This window comes from Montipora capricornis, chromosome 7 (genome assembly GCF_036669925.1).
Source record: "Montipora capricornis isolate CH-2021 chromosome 7, ASM3666992v2, whole genome shotgun sequence".
Classification (NCBI taxonomy): Eukaryota; Metazoa; Cnidaria; class Anthozoa; order Scleractinia; family Acroporidae; genus Montipora; species Montipora capricornis.
In genome coordinates this window covers 47,838,583-47,861,082 of record NC_090889.1, presented here as the reverse complement: position 1 = coordinate 47,861,082, position 22,500 = coordinate 47,838,583, and the positions used below count along the sequence as shown (strand labels likewise).

Genomic DNA, 22,500 nt, shown 5'->3' with positions numbered 1-22,500 from the left:
TGTGAAAGGCTCGAGGTGGCTTCTACAAGTGTTCATTAAGCCCCAGAAAGGTGGAAACGTGTCCTGTGATCCAGCACAGTATGCCGCCGGCCTTACGCACATGGAACACCTTGCAACAACATCAACTAAATCAGATGTGAAAGGGAGAGCCAAATTCATCACCAAGGCCATGAAAACAGTGTCTTTTGTATGCTTTTGCCATTTCCTTGCTGACTTGTTTGACGTTTTTAGCAAGGTCAGTGTTCAGTTTCAGCGAAATGAGCTCATCCTACCATGTGCTGTATTTCTTTTGGAGGAGACAGTCTCAAACATCATTCGTCTTTCTAAGCTACCTGTTCCTGGAGGAAGACTTCACACTTTCATGAGTAGCTTTCAGGCTTGTGGTCCTTTCATGTTTCAGGGCATCATTCTGTCTTGCGATGCCAGCGGTCTAACTCCTGTTGAGATCACTCACACAAATGGTGTAGGGGCCCAGATAAAAAGAGCTACAGATCTCTGTTTATCTGGATTGAAGCAAAGATTGGATGTCATACTGCAAACATCTGACATAAACAAAACTGCACTGGCACCTTGTGGTTCAAACCAAGCTTTTAAGAATTTTTGGTCCTTAATCCTGATGTATGGCGTTCAAATCGATGTGACATCATTGATTTTGGGCAACAGCCAATTGAACGCCTTGTCAAGTGGTTTCAGCCAGTGTTTGAGAGTAAGGGTTGCTGCATCCCAGCCATAGCACCCAAGTGGGAGAGTCAGGGTGGTTTAATGGTCATCAACCGTGCCTCCCACCTCTGTGAACCAGGTTCAACTCTGGCCTTGGGTCGTTTATGGGCTGAGTTTCATTCAATCTCAATCTAACTCAGAGGGTTTTCTCCGGGTACTCCACTTTTCCTCCCTCCTCAAAATCGACTCCTGGCCTATTCCATCAGGCTGTGGTGCTGTGCTCCGAGGTCATACATGGGTCGTGTTCAGTGGCCGAGCGCCTAGTTGGCAGCACAGCTACTTCGGCCCGACCTTGTTGATCTGCGCCCTTAGTAATTCAGTCTCCGACTGCGAGAAAGGGCGATTAGAAAGATCACATATTATTATTATCATTAGGGCTTTAAAGATCGTACTCAGCACCCAGTTTAAAGACAAAAGCTATAAAGATTCATGGACCATTTTACTGACGAAGGCACCCTACAAAGAAAATCTAAAGGATGTTCTTCACCTGGTCGAGATTCTGTTAGCCCTTCCCATCTCTGCTGCACAATGCGAAAGGGCCACTTCAGCCCAGAACAGAATCAAAAATGATTCACGCTCCTGTTTGGGTGGTCAAACACTGGAAGGATTGATGAGAATCTCACTAGAGGGCCCTTCTCTCGCAAACTTTGACCCTGAACCTGCTGTAAATGCCTGGTTTCAGACGTCGAAAAGAGTATGAAGGCCCTTTCTTAAATCTTGAACTCCATGTATCTGTTTGGATCAACTACAGTGTATATTTTACAAGGGATTGTCCCAGCTTTAACTGTTTGAAATGTTCTAGTCATTCTTTAATGACTATCAAAAAGTGAGTGATTATTAATCAATACAAAGTTTGCCTGAGGACATCCGTGTTTACATCTGAAACCATTATCAATTGTAAAAGATGTATTGAAAGTGAAAGCCAATGTGAAATGTGTGAATGGAACTGTGATCAATTCATTCTCAATACTGTGGCTTCATGTACATTTTAGCTGATGATCTGATGGTTCTCTTTATATGATCATCAACAATAAAATATTATGTGAATCACTTAGGTTCATTTCTTTGAGTGACCCTGCGATTTAATCCTCAAGCATTCTCGAGAAAGTTAATGTCAAACCTTGTAAGAATGCTTGAAGCGTGTGTTATTGCCTTTTTAACTAACACGAAACGTCTATATTAATTAAAATATGAATATCAGTAACTTCAAGTTCAATTTTCTCTCGTGGGGTCAGCTTGAGAACTTAAGTCTTGATAAGTTCTTAACTGTGTTCAAAATATTACCATGCCATGAGTTTGTTTTTTTTGGTAACTTAATTTTTGCCATTATTGCTCGAATGTTCAGCAGAAATCATGTTAACTTGTTAGGTTTAAGGACTTTTGTTCCCTGTGATAACAAGCAAGAGCTTCCATTTCTTAAGTAAACGGTTGCCAAGAGAGCAAGAGAGATGCAGATGGATGAAGAATTTTACAAAGCAGTTGCATTGCTTTAAATATGTGTTAAATATTATTTTCCCTCTGTATTTTAGAAACGTCCACCACAAAAGAGAGAACAGAGAAGGCTAAAGTCTTTGTAACACCCACAGATTTCTCCACTTTGGATCGTTTATTAACTAATTCAGAAAAAAACCATCTCACCAGTGTAGACAGGTCCATCTATAACACAAAGTAAGTCAATAGATTTCAATATATCTGTATTTTATTGGTGTTGAATAAGTTGTAGCCATAAGTGTTAAGCTTCATTGAGATTTGGAAATTGATCGGCAAAACCGTACAGTTATTGAAACAAACCAGATTTAAAAGGTGATGTACATGTAGCTTGTGTTTATAGCATAAAAAATATGAACAGAATTGCATCAGTAGTTTAATCCATACCTTTCCTATTGCAGAAAGAAGAAAATAACCAACTACATTAAAAAAACCTGGCCACTGGATTCCCCAGCTCCAAGGTTCAGAAACAATCCTGAAGGCATGAAAGCATTTCAAGAAGTAGTGGACACACTTTCAAAAGATGAGGACTATACTTTTCCAAAGGCTGGATTGGGGAGCAATGCCATCGCCCAAATAATCAGAAAGCACATGGATGAAAGGAGAAGAAGGGAAACAGATATGAAACAGTCACTATCTTCTCACAGTGAAAGTGATGCATCTAGCACTAGTGTAGAAAAATGCAAGGCAAAACAACTTGATGACTACTATAACAAAGGTAAGATAATTATACTTGTCATTTTGAGATAACCAAAACCAACTATGTTTTTATTTTAATTTATATGCTGCTAAGTTTTAATTTATTTATTCAACACTAGGACAATTTATGGGCACCATTAATTATGGGCACTTCTCATTTTTAATTGTGCCACCCCTGAACAGGATGCATTCCTTGTCTATCACAAAATTACAGTCATACATTAACTTGGGGTTAGGCTGAAAGAGAAAGCTAAATCTTGGGAATGATACTGCTATCTTTGTTTTATAAATCTAAAAATACTTTTTTCCTCAAATATTTCAGAACTGACTTGGGAAACCTGGAACCTGGTTGGGAAAAGCTACAATGCATGACGCAAAACTAGACAAGGACCTGAAGCCACTCGCCAGACATTTCAATTTGAAACTGCTTCGAAATAAAGACAAGAACATGCATGTCCGAGCAATTTCAAGTACCCTAATTGAAAAAGGTCTAGTGTCAGGGACAACTACCGGTAACTTAAACAATGTTTCAAGAGAGGATGTTACAGTCAAGGTTTAAAATTTCATCCCCAATAAATTTATTGGTGATAGTGGCTTGTCCCGCCAAGCCACTCAGAACCCCCGTTAATGTTTCAAGGGAGGATAGCCAGTGAGGGGTTTGAAACATTTTCACAGTTAACTACATGTAAGAGATAGAATAATTTAGTCTTGATTTTCTCGGCTAAGTTTGGTTTTGAACTGTTTATATTACAGAAAATCCTCTTGTTGTTATTAGAGGAGAATTTGGAGGGTCTTTACAGAGTTAATTGTGACCATAAAATTTACCATTGACCATCAAAAATGGATAAACACCAATCCAGTCATCCAAAATTACCTGTCAGTCAACTGTTAAATGTCCTGAAATGTTTACTGTCAACTGTAAAGAATAGTTTGGACAATACTTAACCATCAAAGCAAAGGCATCCCCTATATCAAAGGAAAAAAAAACAAAAATCCAATGTAGTTTTTCTTGGTTTTGATATGGATTTTGTAAAATCCAACTTCGCATAATAACCACGTTTGGTTTTAATATGGTTTTTCTGTCAGGTAATAAAAATCACGGTTTTTTTCCTCATCCTGAATATTAAAAGAAATATCTTCACCTTGGCTTTTGAAGAATCCAGCCCAATCCAATCTGGATATCTCATTTTCCTGTGCTGGATTTCTGCTAAATCCAAACTCGGATTAGGTCGAAACCAAAAGTGGAACTTAGTAATCCGGTTTCTTTGTTATCCAGGTTTGGTTATTAAATATGGGTTTTGAGATATCCCGCTTTGAAAAAACACCAATCTGCATATCTCATTAATATTCCTGTGCTGAATTTTAACTAAATCCAAACTCGAATAAGGTCTAAGGAAAAAGTGGAACTTAGATCCAAGTCTTGATTATTAACTATGGATTCATAGATATGCACATTAATTGTTTTCCTGTGCTGCCAGTCGTTATAATTACACTAAAATCCAAACTTTCTTCAACAACTCCAAACTTCAATAAGACTGTTTTCATATGCACATATCTTACACGTCAAATTTGATTTCAGGTTAAATTTCATTTTCTTTTGTTCCACACTTATTACGTGTACCATAATCCTAAAACAAAGGAAAATGAAATTTAACCTGAAATCAAATTTGACCTGTAACATATATAAAGGTTTGGTTATAGCTACACTGTATATCCTGCTTTACAAAACTGAAGTCTCAATATTGTGGTAAAAGTTCTCAAGTGTCTCTCCTTGCATTACCCACCCATTCACCATTCACAATGGACAAAAGACTGTTGAAATGAATAGTCTCCTTTCTTTGTGGCCTCTCTCTTACCCAGAGGTGGTTACAAGCATCAAAATTGGGATGATTTACATAGAAATAACCTTTCACGGTTGATCTATGGTAGTTCATTTCTGTTATTAGTGCCCTCCATGGGTCACCAGCATCATCACCAATCACAGACACAAAATCACCAACTTGAGGATAAACAGGTACAATCACCTTGGGGAGGTTCACAGATCTCCTAAAGGGATCAACCACTGCATACTTGTTTCCTGTCTCCGGAAACAACATGATCTCTCGTCTAAGAACCTTTACACCTACACAAACACAAGAGTGTACAGGTTGAATATAAACAGTATCACTGATAGGATGCCTTGAAACAGCACCACTAGGATTAAATAACAATTGAAACGTGTCACCAAGAACAAGTGATTGATACTCATTGTTAACTTTAACCACGAAAAACTTCTTTATCTTGAAAAAAATTTCAGCCCCTTGTTGGACTGCAGCAACAAAATCGCCTTTCCTGTAAAGCTTCCCACCCACTGGTTTACAATGCATGGGTAGAAATGCACTGCGGAATGACTCAACAGCTTCATCCACATCATCTGCCGTGACATGCTGTAAATATTCTAGAATCATTTGCCTCTCTAAACGAGACATCATGTGGAAATTGCCAGCACCAATTAAGACTCCTTGGTTCACTTTGTCAGCTAGTGGGCCACCAGAACAAATTTTTAAGAGGTACTTGGCCCCTTCCAAAGATGATGCAGTTACCTAAATCAACGAACACAATGAAAAAGAGGGAATTACATCTATGTACCGCAAAGCTACTCGTCTGCACTGCATTCTGTGCAACTGCTGTGTCACTTGTTTTTATTATGCATGGCAAGTTAAGCATTCTAGAGATAGTCTACTTACAAAAATAATAACAAGTAATTCGATTTTGGCAAGTATTAAGACAGTTATTCCAAGTCGGGATTAATTGCTTCAAACAAATTGAAATTATGGATATCAGGTGTAACATGTGGTTTTATTTTATACTTGGTTTAAATTCTTTTAATTCCTTTGTATTTATTGAGGGTTAAAATGAGATCCCAGGTCAAAATGATTTCAAACTAAGGTTGATTTGTGTTTTTCTTTGTTCCAGATGTAAATACAAAATCCTTAAACAAAGGAAAAGACAAATCACCCTAAGTCTGAAATCATTTTAACCTTGTATACATGCAAATCATACCAACAAAGATAGAACTGATCCACAAAAACCCCATTCACAACAAAGATAAAACAAAATGCATTAAGAAACAACCAAACTTTGTAATGTTTCACAGCAAAGAACTGTTAACGTCTCTTGCCCAGTACATGTGATGAAAAATAATGTAATCGTACTCGTCAACTGTCTGTGCATAAGCATTTATACCTGGGTGACTGTCAGTGTGCCATCATTTAGTGAGTGCTTCAATATAACTTGAACAAACAGGCAGAAATAATCTGCTATGTAATTGACCCAATGCAAAATTAATGGCCAGACCTTTTATTAATATCCTTTGTTTATATTCAGATTGGCCATATTAACCTTGTTGTCAAGAACATAATTCAAAAGAGGATGTTACTTCAAGCAAGGGTATAATATAGTCAGGGTAATTTTCAAGTAAACTAAAGAATAGTAAATGTATATAGTGGCCATTTTTCCACTTGGTCTATTATTATTGGTCTATTACAATTACCTTCTCCTTGTCTTTAGCCCAAGTAAATCTGCACCTTTCAGATGAGATCAGCTTAAGGTCTTGCTGAAAATTCAGGAATCCTCTTTAACTTTCTCTGCGGGCAAAGGATTTTTCAATGTGCTTCTTATTGCTACTTTGCTGCACATACCTCTTCACAGCCCTTTCAAATTCAAAACACCGGAAATTATCTGGGGCTGAAAATCTCTCAATGTCTTCAGGCAAGTGTGTCAAGTTGTGTAGGTTGATTACACATGCATTAACTCCATATTGCTCTTCCCACAAAATGCAATACCTCCAAGCAAGGCATCTAAAGTTGTCAAGCATTTCTTCACCCCAGCCATTTCTACCTGAATTGAAGACAAACTCAACCTTTCTTGGAACAGGTGCCGACAATTTCAATTCTTCCTCAGGGAGCAATCTGTTCAAGACAAACTCTGATGCTGGAAAAGCCAGTTTCTGGTATTCCTCCGCTTCAAGAGAAAACCAAGAACAGGTTGCTGTTAGGGTATATAGTGTTAATGTCATGAAGAGGATGACTTATTCACAGTGCAAGGACACTTAAGTTACTTATGATTGAGTGTCATGGCTAACATGCTTTTTGCAGCTGGCTTATGGTTGTGCAAAATTTCAATTCTAGGAATTCCGGTATATCCCTTTATAAAAGTCCACACTGTGAATGAAAATTTTGCAAACAGTGTACAGCTGTAGATACATGGCAATACAGATGCTGACTCTTAGAACATTACAATTACAGTATACATTATTGAGATCTCTGAAGCTAACTATTTTTTTCATGTATTGTAATTTAACCTCTCCAGACTAACATTATGACAATAGAAATAATAAAATGAGCATACCATGACCCATTGAATCAGTATCCAAAGGAAGGCGAGATGCACGATAATCTATAAAATAATATTATTGTGTTATGCGAATCATACTGTTAAGTCTGATTGCTGGAGCAAATGAAGTAGTACAAATTCATAATTTTTCAGAAACCTTAAGCATAAATGTTAGTCAAAATATTTTTCACTCACATGAGCTTAACAAAATTGTCTTCCTTTACAATGTCATTTACATGTACCTGTGGTCCATGGCATTTTTGCCAAGTTGGTGTCAAGGTCTTTTCGAAATCCATCGCTCAATGTTATTCTTGACCACTTTGAGAGGTATAGGTGCATAGCATCAAACACTGAGTCCCTGAGAACATCAAATCCATAAAGGGGATAAAGCCTATGAAGTACTGATAACCCCAGCAGACCATTTTCCTTGCTTATTCTTTGGAAATAGGTAGGTCTTTCTTCCTCTTCTAATGCCTTCATCACTGGCAATTCTTCCTTAAGAAACCTCTTTTGATAAGGGTATCTGTATTGCTTCCTGAAGTTCGGGTAGTAGTTGTGCTTGTGTTCACTCAGCCATGTACATTTTGTACCTATATGGAGTAACCAAGAAATAATGTATAATTCAAGTTAGCGAACCTGTGCTTTCATTACCCCTTGGAATTGAGTCACAATGTATCACCTAGTTCATATACTGTCAAATAGACTGAAAAGAAATGCGCATCAGAATTTGCACTGTCCTCGACTTCCATCACCTACCACATATATGACATCTTCGGCATCCTTTTCTGTCTCCAGCACCCTTTGTCTTACACACCTCACACTGTGCAGGATGGTCTCCTGTCCAAAGCAGTAAATGTGCCGAATTGTGATATTGGCAGGGGGTAAATTTGGAAGTGATCCTGAATAATTGACTTGGTATCCTGAAAACATATAATGGAATGACATTTTTAGTTGGAAGTGTTTGGATGGGGTCTAAAAGTTATAAATACATGATGTAATCGACCCCTACATGTGTCTCAAACGGTTGAACACTTTGTTGTGCCAGCATAGCATTGCAGGAGACTGAGGGCGCTTTCCACTTGCCAGCCAGGCAGACGAGTCTGTAAATCAAATGCATCATTTTGAAGGGATAGTGCTCCAAACTCTTAAAAGATAGTCCCTCTCACAATTATTTGCTGTAGTTTTGAAGAAATTTAAAGAATAAGGATAAAACATATCGATTTGGTATGTTTTGTTTATGAATTGACATAGTTGATCCTTGTCATAGTAACTGTAATTAAAATTGTATTTTGTTGACTCATTCATACAGTGACAAATAGCTTATGTCCACACCTAAATTAATTAGTTTACCTTCAATAAATCCTTTCTCAATATCCCTGACAAGTGGTTCAAGAAATGGGTCAATGGAGTTTGGCCGTGCATCAGGCAGGTCATAAGATGGCACAAATCCAACTGTGTAGACTTCACCTGTCTGTAAGCGTTGTTCCTTTGCCATAGGTGCCACTGACACATCTATTGCACCTGTCATAAGAAAGTAAGTATACAAGTTGCATTGTCAGAAGGATAGTTGTCGCAAATGCTTGCTCATATTTGTATGCAGGGTCTTGGGTGCTCAGAAAATATGAATTCACTTTGTTACAAAGTTAAATTATTGTATGCAGCACATGCAGTATGTTTCAATTATGGAGTATCATTAACCATTGATACGGACTAACTGTAAGATTTGAATAGATCCAGTATAATTGACCTTAACAGTACTACGTGATTTCCTTCCAAATGGCTGAAAGCCATCCCAGTGACCTGAGAAGCAAAACTGTACGATGAATAAATTACAATTGAATTGTTTTAGTTGAAGTAAAACATAAAGAAGCAAAAGGGGTAAACACACATGATGAAAACAGTGTTAAAGAAAATGCTACTGGGAGTATTGCATCAGTCTTATATACTGACCAAGACAGATGTTGAATAAACATGTGACTCTTTATTTTGTTGCAGGGAAAGAAGGCCAGATAAAAAGTAGCACTATTTTAATCAAATAATATTATGTATCATGCTAATCATAAACTACCTTACCTATGTATGCAATGTTCCTTGGGTCACCTTTTACAAACAAAGGTTGATGAAGAAATGTTGTACAGCAACATTCACAGTACAGGTCCCTTTTTTATAGGAGCAGGAAAAAATTGTATAGCTGGTTAATTCAAGAAATAATAAAAGATTGTGTTGTGCACAATAAAGTCTTCCATAATAAGGGCTGGTCTTTTGAATGTTTTGCAATAAACTTTTCATAGCAATAATAATTATATTAAGACTTACAGTGTATTAGATATATTGAGTACAATTAAAATATTTTTTTGTTCTTTGCGCTAACATACTTCAAAATCTTCTTAAATTTAAAAACATGTTTCGACAGAAACTTCTGCCATTTTCAGTTTAAATTACAAAGTACAGAGTTAAAAATATAATGTGAACCAAAATGCTAATTAGCTGTAAGGACACATTAAATTAAATTAACATGATAAAGTTGATGATTAAGTGTAGGTTTCTCCCATTGAATATGAATGGCTTCATTTATCTTAAGCTGGAAGGTGGTAGAAGCGTGATCTAGGATGCTAAAACAATCATTAGAGCACAAAGTGTGGCAATGCTCAGAATTCTGTAGATGTTTGAAGACGTGCGAGGTCCTATCACTGAAAGTGTGCTCACGTACGCACATGGAAAAATGCCAGGTAGTTTCGCCGACATAGCAGGCACTACAGCCCGCACACAAAAACTTGTATACCACACCCGCACGGAGCCCACTAGGGACAGGATCCTTCACACTGAACATGTTGCCGATTTTAAATGATGAGAAAACTAACTTAATATCAATATTATTACAATAACGTTTAGCAAAAAGGCGAACCTTTTTCTGCGTGATAAAGGAAAAAGGACCAATATAAGGTAATTTAAAGTAAAAGGTACGTATAGTGTCAGAGACGGAAGCCGGGGGATTACAGCCATGGTCAGTATGTGTGAGGTAGCGATTAATAATATTTTCAACTAGATGGACTGGAAAAAGATTCTTCTGAAGGATTTTGGTAAGCTTCGTGATGTCCTCGTGAAAACCCAACCAAGTGTTGTTGATGTTGTAGGCTCTGTCAACAAGCATGCGAATGAGACCCAGTTTGTAAGAATGCGATGTAAAGGTTTTCTTACGGTAAACACTAGTGACAGGAAAATGAGTGCCATTGTTGATCAAAACATCTAAGAAAGGTATCTTATGATCTGTTCCCTTTTCCATAGTGAATCTGATGTTACGGTGCCTGGAGTTAATGTAGTTGAAAAATAATAGCGCTTCATTCTCCGAATGACATTAACAAAATGTATCATCAGCATAACGTCGGTAAAACAATATCTAGGGTCCTGGAAATTTTCTAACCGTAATTTTTCATGATGACCCATAAGTAAATTGGAAAGAACAGGAGCGAGGGGGGAGCCCATTGCTACACCATCTATCTGGTCGTAGAAGAAACCCTTAAATAAAAAGTGGGTCTGAGCGATAGCTTTGGAAAAAAAGGCAGAAGTTTCTGTCGAAATATGTTTTTAAATTTAAAAAGTGTTGTGTTGTTTCTTAAAATATCGTTATCCCTGCTACTATCCAGACCTTTTGGCAGTATCATCCACGATGTAGCACAGAAGTATGAACAAATCGACATTGCTGATCTACGAAAACTAGAGAAGCTCTTGATCAAATCCCGCAAAGCTGAGTTGGATTTATATTTCCTTTGTAACTGTCAATCCTTCAACATCTTCCCCAAATTTCTTTGCTTCAATCTACCCAACACAAGTCAACATGACATCAAAGCCATCCGCAAGCAACTCCTGTGAAGCGCCATCACCAAACGTACAAAAGAACATAGGAAACTAATCCATGCCAGGGACTGTTAAACAGCGCGCGTCAAAGAGATTCTAACCGGCGTTGACTTCTACATCCTTAATGACACACTGCGTCACAATGTGGCTAATGTAGCTTCTCAGATCATCAAGACACACCAAAAGAAATTAGAAAATCTCACTAGAAACACTGTTCTTCCCTTTACATCTGACGAGACCATCACTAACATTACTTCTCACAACCTCATGTTGGAACAACTGGACATTCTCAAATTTGGACTAACGCACTCCATCCGTCCACCAAGAATAAACGTTTCCGATGTCTTCACCTGCTTTGAACTTATCAATCACACTATGGCTAAGAATCTAAAGGACAGCAAACAAGCAGGAAAACGTGTTTAAGACCTTTCTCATCTGGCACATTCTTATGTTTTCTCATACAGACCAACTACTGCCGATCTCAAGAAGCACCGAGTATTGAAGGAACTGAGGAGTAATAAAAATATTGTCATCCTAAAGCCGGATAAAGGTAATGGGGTTGTTGTTTTAGATTGTGCTGATTACGACCAAGGCCTCCTGAAAATCATCAGTGACACTTCCAAATTTCGACCCATCAAGGAAGATCCTACCCTCTTGAGAGAAGGCAGGTTACAACGACTTCTCCGAAAATTAAAGAAAAACGGTCACCTTGACAGTGATGTGTATAACAGCATTTATCCCAGAGGTTCACAGCCAGCAAGAATTTATGGCTTACCAAAGATGCACAAGGAACGTGGACACAACTCCATCCCGCAATTCCGCCCCACTGTGTCATCTATTGGAACTTACAACTACAACCTGACCAAATACCTGTGTAATTTGCTAACACCGCATATTCCAACAGAACATTGTGCCTCTGACACTTTTACCTTTGTCCAGGATATTCAAGGTTTATCTATGCATGGTAAATTCATGGTTTCTTTTCACATAGTGAGTCTTTTTACAAACATACCTCTTGAAGAATGTATTGACCTGGCAGTCAAGTACATTTCTGATGGCGATCCTGATATTAAGTTAAGCAACACCAAACTTAAGAGCCTTTTTTCCGCAGCTACCGCTCAGACCCACTTTTTATTTAAGGGTTCTTTCTACGACCAGATAGATGGTGTAGCAATGGGCTCCCCCCTCGCTCCTGTTCTTTCTTATTTATTTATGGGTAATCATGAAAAATTATGGTTAGAAAATTTCCAGGACTCTGAGATATTGTTTTACCGACGTTATGTTGATGATACATTTTTTCAACTACATTAACTCCAGGCACCCTAACATCAGATTCACCATGGAAAAGGAAACAGATCATAAGATACCTTTCTTAGATGTTTTGATCAACATTGGCACTCATTTTCCTGTCACTAGTGTTTACCATAAGAAAACCTTTACTGGGCCTTTTGACTAATTACTTTAGTTTTACATCGCGTTCTTACAAACTGGGTCTCATTCGCATGCTTGTTGACAGAGCCTACAACATCAACAACACTTGGTTGGGTTTTCACGAGGACATCACGAAGCTTATCAAAATCCTTTAGAAGAATCTTTTTCCAGTCCATTTAGTTGAAAATATTATTAATCGCTACCTCACACATACTGGCCATGGCTGTAATCCCCTGGCTTCCGTCTCTGACACTATACGTACCTTTTACTTTAAATTACCTTATATTGATCCTTTTTCTTTTATCACGCAGAAAAAGGTTCGCCTTTTTGCTAAACGTTATTGTAATAATATTGATATTAAGTTAGTTTTCTCATCATTTAAAATCGGCAACATGTTCAGTGTGAAGGATCCTGTCCCTAGTGGGCTCCGTGCGGGTGTGGTATACAAGTTTTTGTGTGCGGGCTGTTCTGCCTGCTATGTCGGCGAAACTACCCGGCATTTTTCCATGCGCGCACATGAGCACACTTTCAGTGATAGGACCTCGCACGTCTTCAAACATCTACAGAATTCTGAGCATTGCTGCAGTTTGTGCTCTAATGATTGTTTTAGAATCCTAGATCACGCTTCTACCACCTTCCAGCTTAAGATAAAAGAAGCCATTCATATTTAAAACCTACACTTAATCATCAACTTTATCATGGTAATTTAAACTTTCTTTGTAATCTTTTACATTGTCATGTGTTCTTACAGCTAGTTAGCATTTTGGTTCACACTATATCCTTAAATTAAGATTTTTTATTGGATTTGAGATTCTCAAAAACTTAAAATGAGGGCAAGGGATCTAAGTTTAAGAAAAAACCCTTAAGAGTGGCTGTCTGTAAGGATCGAGAATCGGCGGTCAGCGACCCATTTGGCGAATCCCTGATATTTTGCCCAAAGTTAGCCTTGGGTAGACTATTTTCAAAAATCATATTCAAAAGTTCCAACGATTTTGTTTACTTGGGAAATTTGGCAAAAATTAAAAGTGCGGTCAAAATGCGGTCAAAGTGCGGTTTTTTGGTTGATCAAAAGGTGCGATGATGAACCTCCGCCGAAGTCTTAAAATAAAATCAGTTGACCTCAAAATAACAAGAATTTCAAAGCAATCAATCTTCTACACTACCAATGTTTTAATCTTTTCAAATATGATAGTACAATGGTTTTTCAGGCCATTTAGAAAACAACTTCGGAGACCGCTTTCGATGGCGGCAAAATGTAGCTAATATTCATCAGGATAAAAATGTTCCTGGTATGTCAGTTTTTAACAATTAAGCATTGCAGAGCTAAAATATAGGTCTTAAAGATTTACCAAGTAAAGTTTCAAGGTCGAACTCGGAACGCTTCCCTTCGAAGGAATCGAAACTCTGAGCAATGTTAACGTGCAAAAATGGCGCTGGATTTATAACAAACATCTAACATTATAGTTACAATCACTTGCGTTAAAATATCAAACTAAATTTTCCTTTGACAATTTTAAGTTTGCCGCTTATAGAAATACCCAAGAGCTCATAGGAGACACATCCAGTGCTTTGAACAGATCAGTTTGATGTAGACAGTCCACTTTGGTTATCGCAAGGTAATTTAAACAAACCTGATAAATCAGTTAAACCAGCCGCCTTTGTGTCAAACTATCCATGCATCCAGGACGTTTTCCTAGATATTTATCGTTCGCCAAGGTTTCTTGAATGAAATAATAATTGTATGACTTTAAAAAAAACGAAGGTAGTTTGCTGGAAAGATCGATGAAATTTTGGAAATAATTAGTTATTACCGCGACAATAATAATAACCGGCAAAGTGCCACATTATAGCTTTTGGCGGTATTTAATCATACAACGTTGCTGAAAGCCATTTTCCACTACAGGGAGAGTTTGAATCGACGTTAGTTTTCACAATTTCAAACAGTTTTTGTTTTTAGTATCTGAAACACGTAAGGCTACATGTGTTAAGAAATCGAAACAAACGGCATTCTGTCATAAACCGTATGTTGATATTCGAGTCCAGTAAATGTAACGCAATCTCAGTTACCCTCTCCCTTCCACCCAGCGTGGTTTTAAAACTTAAACGAGTTAATTTTGCTCAAATTAGTATTTTTCTAAAACTAACTATTATTTTCACGAACCGGTAGGAATAATAATATTAAAAAACAACAACAACAACAATAACTTCCCACCCGCGGGATAAACGTTTCGACATGTTGTCACGATGGGGGTGGGGAAGGAGTACGTTTAGAAGTAAAAATTTTTCGCAGGGTATTTTTCAAAGTAAGATCTTTGTTTTAGGTCTTGCTAAACGCAGTTATAAAATGAATTTCATTACTTCATCCCGGTAGGGGAGCTTTCTTTGATATTGTTTTTTTGGTTTTGTTTGGTTTTGTCATTGACTCTCAGACTTGGGGAGGAGGGGGTAGTCCCATTCCTGTGGAGGCGGCTCTGATCGCAATATTCTCATTACGTAAGTGGCTTTAGTTCAACCCCAAAACAGTTCCCTTCATTTTCATAGTTAAAAAAAAACCTAAAAGGTACTGCTACAGCTGCGGTCGAACCCTAGGCGATACCACTCCACAGATTTCATCCTCTAAAAGGCACCAACCTAAGAGGGAGAACCTGGGAAGGAGGTACCAGTAGAACCTTGGCAGTTTTTTGATGGAATACCCCTTCCCCCCGTTTTATAAAACTGGTTGAGGCTAAAACACTTCCAAGAAGCTATTAATAAAAGAGTTACTTTCGGCATGTGCACTTTTTGGCTATTTCCTCTAAGAGTGCCAAGTATGGAGCCTTCTTGCGCACAGGCGGGACAGGTGCATCAAGGCCGAGATCCTCGCACAAGCGCTGAAGCATCGGTAGCTTGAGGACTTTCAAGTTACCACTGAGCGCCATCTCACATAGGTTGTACTGATCGTATACCAGAGGATGGTTGAGCTGAATAGTTTCAACGACCTCCTTCGCTGCACTAAAGTTAGCTTCCTCTTGAGATGCCCGGATATCGGCTTCATCTGCTGGGTCCTTTTGCCGTAGTGTAGCGCTTTGCCTTGAGAAGAAGGACGCAATCTGCAAACTGGTTAGGAATTCTGAGGACTGGAAAAGTCGCACACCATCTGCTCCACGGGCGCGTCTCATTTCCCTCGCCACAACCTCGGCGTCAAGCTTACGGCCCGTTGTTTGACCGATAGAGAATTTCGCCAGTAAGTAAGACTTTTGCTTTTCGCTGAATCTATACGCCTTCTTTGCTGCTCTGAGGGCCCATCCCTCATTTGGTACAAAGTGACCCTCCTGGTGAGCAACTGGAGCCTTAAGAGAGGGCAATATGCCAACACCTTCTTCCAAATGGGTCTTGTACCCCATTTTCGCTAAATCCATTAGAGAATATTTCTCCGGGGATCGGGAACATTTTTCTACAGACAGATGTTTCTCTAAAGCAGACACTCTTTGGAACACACGAACGCAGCCGTCTTGAGGACAGGAATAAACCCCTGTGGATAGGTCACTGTCTTCCGAAATGACACCAGATGGCTCGGCCACAGTTGCTGATGTTGAAGCTGTCTGTCCAACCTGTTTTTCAGATTTACATCGGAAGGAAGTAAAATCTCCTTCGGAGAATGATTTCTGAAGTACTTGGTATCGAGGACCTTGGGTAAATAAATTAATACCAATAAAGAGTTGTTTTCTGATTTCTTTTTCAAATCATTTATACGTTTTTAAAGCAACCATGACAGAAATAAACGTATGTTCCCAATACATGGGTATCCATAGCTCGGTTAGTAGAGCGCTGCCGCGCTAACGTACGTAGAAGTTATGGGTTTTCCCGTTTAAGCCACCCAAAAAATTGAACAAAATGGTAATTCTTTAAATTGCTCCTAAAACTGCGACAATCATTTCTTCATTTATCAGAACCAAGAATATTGCGTGGGACTCCAAAGGTATCTGATACATGTACTTGCAGATAATTATTGTATGGTAAGGTTCTCCAATAAAGTAAGGGTCTTACACTTTTGCATTTTAATACAGAACTTAAATTTAGCGGCAACTCATCCATTAATTCTCAGTAGCTCACTTTTAGTTTTAATTCCCATACTTACTTGATGAAGATCCTGGATTGATGATTTTTCCGCGACCAACACAATACGCACGCCAACAGGTAACAGACTCTGTAGAGCTAAACTCAAAATTGTTCAGTTTTGTAATGCCAGTAATAGTTTGCCCACTGTCAGGTGTTTCGATGATCGTATCAAGGGAAACAACTCTTACACCTTTCAATCCACCATGCGATAATAATGCGTCTTTAAGCTCATCGGCAGTGCAAACATCATTGCCTTCATCAATAAACGCCCTGATATGTCTTTTACAGCTTGCAGCCAGCCGGTCTGCTGCCCCTTTTCCGCCTTGGGGATCGCTAAAATCTACGCGGACTACTTTTACTCCAGTGCTTGCTGCCATCTCTCTGCAAGCTAGTATCGTGCGAGTGGAGTGGTCACAGCCTGCGTTGTCTTGTCTGAAGTAGGCTTTGTTTATCTCAGGGTGCTCGTGCTTGAGTGTTTCCAAGACATGATGCATTATGGATGCCACAGCTGAACTCCCCTGGCTGCAGGACTGAACTGCGTGGATAAAGGCTTGCCACTGTAGTTCTTCCTCCTTCCGTCTGTACACCACCGATATGTGCCATGATAACCCACGCTTGCCAAACCAGTCCGTTTGGGACTCACGGTATCTATGAGGAAGAAACTTCATCGCCCAGTCGTTGACGATAAAAACTGTCTCCTGATCAAGAGCGTCGATAGCGTCCAAACGAGCCTGGTCCTGGTGAGCCGACCTCAGCAGATGACATTTCCATGACTGGATGGCAAGCACAGAAGCGTTGACTAAGAACAGGGCCTCTTCTTTGTCATCTTGCGTGGCAAACGATGCTCTTTCTACTGCAGAGGAAATGTTCTGAAGAGTTGAGTGCAGGATCTCACATTGCTCACAGCATTCTTCGTGTTTGTGGCTACACTGCTGCTGCAGATCAGGACTGGTGGAGTCACTTAAGGCAAACACACTGCAATGACTCGCAATCTCAGATGAAGAACACACGTGGACCTGTAAGATGTTTAAAACACACAGCATTTATTGTGACAAATAGTGACAATTAAAATCATTCTTTAAATTTTATACTTAAAGTCTTTGTAAAGAATGATTAAATTCTTTCCAATTCGATCAACCGCCCTGGGCGCTTATTAAATTTTTGGACCTTGAGAGTGGGCGCTTATTCGAGGCTGGGCGCTTATTAAATTTTCACCATTTTCAGCAAAAGTAGTATGTTTATTTTGTAACAAAACAATAAATGGTAGTATCAAACGCGAAGATGTAACAAAAGGTTTCTGTAAAATACTCTGAAGAAAACTCCGCCTTCGGGGAAGTCTCTTGAGTACTTCTTCAATATTTTTTGGGGGTTAGAGGGGGGAGGGGTGGGGTGGTGGTGGGCGCTTATTTTAGTTTGCGTGGGAGGAAAAGGGGGTAGGCACTTTTTCGAGGCTGGGCACCTAATCGAGGTGGGCGCTTTTTCGAGGTTGGGCGCTTATTCGAAAAAATACGGTATTATTATTTTTAATTAAGCCTTACCTTAAAATCACTTTTAAGGTATAATTTTGAACCCTTTAGCAATTCCACGTACTGCAACTCCCACTCTTTCCCGAGACCGAGCTCTCCAAGTCGGCGGACTAAATTCTCTAAGTCTTCAAAGGCACGCGCACCGTCTGCGGCCACGTAGTCAAGTCCTTGGAGAGATTTTCGGACCGAGGCCTTGCATTCCTCCAATACACGAAGCATAGTACGCTCACTGAATGGTTTAAAGCCAGTTTCGTGGCAGTACTGAGCGTACTGACGTGCTATTCTTTGGGGTATCATCGTCCTTATGACGTTTGGTATCTCAACCAGGTGGCCAGAAGAGAGTTTCAACGTTTTCTGCCCAAATGGTAGATCCTGCACCAAATGCGGACTTGTTATATACGATAAAAAATGGTCAAGTTGCTTCAGATCAACCTTTATCCTCGGCGAAGGGTGGTGCGTTGTGGGAGCCCCACTACCATACTGTAAGCGATGCAGGTTGGCCAAGCTATAGCGATATCTAGTTAAGCCTGGTATAAATCTTGAAATATCATTGAAGCTGGCAACGCCTGACATGATAGACAAGATCTGCCTTCTTGTCTCCCACCCTTGAGCTTTACCGTATGCCTCTGCTAAGGCCTGAAGATAATTCTTGGACGTTTGTGATAATTCATCGAGTTTAAGAGCTTTGTTCATGGCAGGGGACGAGACGATCGCTTGCCAAAGAGAACCTGCATAATTAGGTGTAAGATCTTGTAGGACTGAAGAAAAGATCTCCACTGTCCTTTTGGTGTATCTCTTCTTAGTGCTCTCTCCAGCTTTATCCCATTCCATCCAGGGCTGAGTTATTGGCGGGATGTTCTTCGAAACCAGATATTCGTTCAACTTTTTACGAGGTTCTTGCATAGTGGTTGGGGCCTCGTCACTCGTAGAAGAAACAAGACTTCCGGTATCCGGACTGAGGAACGTCTCATCATCCCGCCCTCTTGACGATATCTCCAGCCTCTTCAGTTCAGTTGCGAGGTCATCAGACGATAACTCACTACTAGTTGTTTCTGCACTTGAACGGCCTGTTTCCCCCTCTACCTGAAACAGTTCAAACAAATATATTGTGTAATTACTATAAAGCATGATAAAATGTTTATTTTGTTTTATTTTATTCATAAGCCAACACCCACACAAACCCGTTAAGAAAGAAAGAAAGAAATGAAAAGAAATCCCCTAAAGTAAAAAAGGATTAAAAAGGAAATGAAAGAATGAATGATGAATTTCTTTTTGGAAGGAAAACATTTCATACCATCGTTAAAGGAGCCACTTAAGCGAACCATTTACACTAGTGATTCTTATTACTACTTACCAACAAATGGGGCTCGGGTAACTCTTGCAGGTGCGAGACCCCGGGGACGGGCTCCACCCCACCTGAAGCAAACACTAGAGTTTGGTTGGGCATGGCCTGTTTGCTGATATACTCGTTGCATTGTTTACAAATTGCTTTAAATGGAGAAACAAAAGCAACACAAAATGAACAGACGAACAGAAATTAATGTCAATATACTGTATAAAGAATACATTTAAAACATACATAGAAAGAAGAGAACTTCCTGCCCGCAAGACCAATAATTTTGAATGAGGACTGCAGGGTGTGCTTGGATTACCCGCACCCCCAAGGCAAAAGTGACCCCTGCGTAATACAAACAAGCGACACGTGATAATTAATACATCTTAAAAGCGCCTTTCCCTCTCCTTGCACGCTCTCTCCTCTCTTGTCACTGTCTCGTGGAAATTTCTTACTGTTTCTTTAATAGAGTGCTAGCAAACTCCTCGCCTTGTGTGCCACCTTATATGTGATTCTTAACCGAGAAAAATTACCATTATCTAACCAATCTTCGCAGAAAAGTTTGCAACTTACGTGATCCAACTGGAATACATGTGTTCGTGGTTTTGAAAATAAACGCCGACTTCAAGCTATCCACTCGGTGGCTCCCTTTAGCAGTTGTAGTTTTATGTACTGCTAATTCTTTGGGCACTGTACACATGGTCTTCCCTGTCCTCCAGCGGATGCCGAAATCAGCCCTGTGCCTTGGACAAATGCTCAAGGCATAGTGATGTTCTTCCACAGAGAAAACCCCTAGAAGGAGAATTTGTTGAGAATAACCACCCTCAAGTGCACGATGATAAAAAGTAAAACGTATAATAATAATATAGCTGATAAAAAGACCAAAATATTATATTTTAGGGTGGTATTTACCTGCTCTGGCTAACAGCAACTTTATTTCAGATCCTAAACCCTCATCTGCGCTGAGGTTTAAGGTCTTTAAATGGCCAGTTACATCTTTTGTACAGTCTTTGAGCGCAATACATTCCAGCTGACCAGGATAATCTGTGGACTGACCGCAAGGTGTGCCCTGGGAAGGGGTGACCTTACCTAGAAGCGCTTTGTAGCTACAGTGAGCCATTCAAGAAAAGATGAGACCGAGTTAAACAAGGATATATGACCAACGCTGTATTTTCAACCTGTTGCGAAATGTTGTTGCACAATAGTGACGGGTGTGCTCGTGAGCACGGTTGCGTGACTCTCTGGTAAATTTCCTGTGCGCCAAGCATGCACGCATTTCGAAGCGCCACAAATGGATCTGAATATGAACTTTAAAGCCTCTGATGTGTTTTTACAGAAAGTTTGCAATGGTGGACACAAAATGGAGAAAAGGATAAGGTAAATGTAAATTTCGTTTTCGGTTTCAGTCGTTTCATGGTGTCAGTGCCAATTTTACAATAGCGCCGAATTAGTGCAGTCTTTGTTTGTTTGTTTGGGTTCGGATTACTTTGTTTAACTCCTTTTCACTTCTGTGCAATTCAACGAAAAGTCGTGAGTTGATAGTATTAAAAATATTTGGAGTACTGTATTGCTCGCATCCTGAGCGCTTGAGACATCGAAACAAGGTTGCATTTACAGGATACGGCGCTTTAGGAAGATCAAGAGTGACTGAAGTAAAAATTCCAGGCAGTCTTGAGATATGTGGGGTTAGTAATTCTTTTCAACCGATCTTTATTTTGAAACTGTTTAGGTCTGAGAGGCCAAATGTGTTTATTGCGTTTAACCTAATCTAAAACGACTTGTGAATTTCAAACGAAAGAAGATATGGAAAGTGCCCTTCTGATCGAGTGACGGGACGAGAAAAATGTTTTTTAATGTTTGTTGACAAGCGCTGATAATATTACAAAGTTAACTGACTTGTCTCTTAGATAGACCTTGAAACTTAACTTGGTAAATCTTTAAGACCTATATTTTAGCTCTGCAATGCTTAAACTTAAAATTGTCAAAGGTAAATTTAGTTTGATATATTTTAACGCAAGTGATTGTAACTATAATGTTAGATGTTTGTTATAAATCCGGCGCCATTTTGCACGTTGATATTGCTCAGACTTCCGATTCCTTCGAAGGGAAGCGTTTCGAGTTCGACCTTGAAACTTTACTTGGTAAATCTTTAAGACCTATATTTTAGCTCTGCAATGCTTAATTGTTAAAAACTGACATACCAGGAACATTTTTATCCTGATGAATATTAGCTACATTTTGCCGCTATCGGAAGCGGTCTCCGAAGGTGTTTTCTAAATGGCCTGAAAAACCATTGTACTATCATATTTGAAAAGATTAAAACATTGGTAGTGTAGAAGATTGATTGCTTTGAAATTCTTGTTATTTTGAGGTCAACTGAGTTCATTTTAAGACTTCGGCGGAGGTTCATCATCGCACCTTTTGATCAACCAAAAAACCGCACTCTGACCGCATTTTGACTGCACTTTTAATTTTTCTCAATTTTCACAAATAAACAAAATCGTTGGAACTTTTGAATATGATTTTTGAAAATAGTCTACCCAAGGCTAACTTTGGGCAAAATATCAGGGATTCGCCAAATGGGTCGCTGACCGCCGATTCTCGATCCTTACAGACAGCCACTCTTAATTCAAAACGCAAGTAACAATATACCTTGTTTTAAGAAACACAACTCTCAAAATTAGAGAAGTAATCTCAAAGTGAGTTTGCGGCAGATCTGAAAGGAAGATTGCAAACCTTTCCAATTTAATGTCATTTCAAGCTTAAAAGCACACAAAGTCTTCAAACTGAAATTATTTTTTTTATTCACTATTTAACATTTTTAACATACCAAGGTGCTCTTTGTTAGCCAAAACTCGCATACATACACACTAGTTTTTTGTGTCCAAGTTGAGTACAGGCTTTTGTGGAAAAGCAGTATACTTTCTGCAGGTACCGGAAAAGATTGTATTTTGTTCACTTGGGGTTACTTTTTAT

General features: G+C 39.1%; 3 protein-coding genes across 3 annotated transcripts; 1 reads left to right on the top strand and 2 right to left on the bottom strand.

Moving 5' to 3' along the window:
• The first annotated feature begins 10,327 nt into the window (after positions 1-10,327).
• Positions 10,328-12,592, top strand: LOC138056156 (uncharacterized). The gene is made up of 3 exons (XM_068901986.1): positions 10,328-10,446; positions 11,601-12,371; positions 12,454-12,592. The coding sequence occupies exons 1-3, from the start codon at positions 10,328-10,330 to the stop codon at positions 12,590-12,592; spliced, it is 1,029 nt and encodes a 342-aa protein (XP_068758087.1).
• Positions 12,593-15,326: 2,734 nt separating this feature from the next.
• LOC138056155 (uncharacterized) lies at positions 15,327-18,607 on the bottom strand. Its single transcript, XM_068901985.1, has 3 exons — positions 18,204-18,607; positions 16,685-17,681; positions 15,327-16,234 (listed from the first exon to the last, which is right to left on the bottom strand). The coding sequence occupies exons 1-3, from the start codon at positions 18,486-18,488 to the stop codon at positions 15,327-15,329; spliced, it is 2,190 nt and encodes a 729-aa protein (XP_068758086.1). The 5' UTR covers positions 18,489-18,607.
• A 56-nt stretch (positions 18,608-18,663) lies between these two features.
• On the bottom strand, positions 18,664-20,409 carry LOC138056154 (uncharacterized). The gene is made up of 4 exons (XM_068901984.1): positions 20,098-20,409; positions 19,546-19,679; positions 18,809-19,274; positions 18,664-18,671 (listed from the first exon to the last, which is right to left on the bottom strand). The coding sequence occupies exons 1-4, from the start codon at positions 20,222-20,224 to the stop codon at positions 18,664-18,666; spliced, it is 735 nt and encodes a 244-aa protein (XP_068758085.1). The 5' UTR covers positions 20,225-20,409.
• Positions 20,410-22,500: the final 2,091 nt, after the last annotated feature.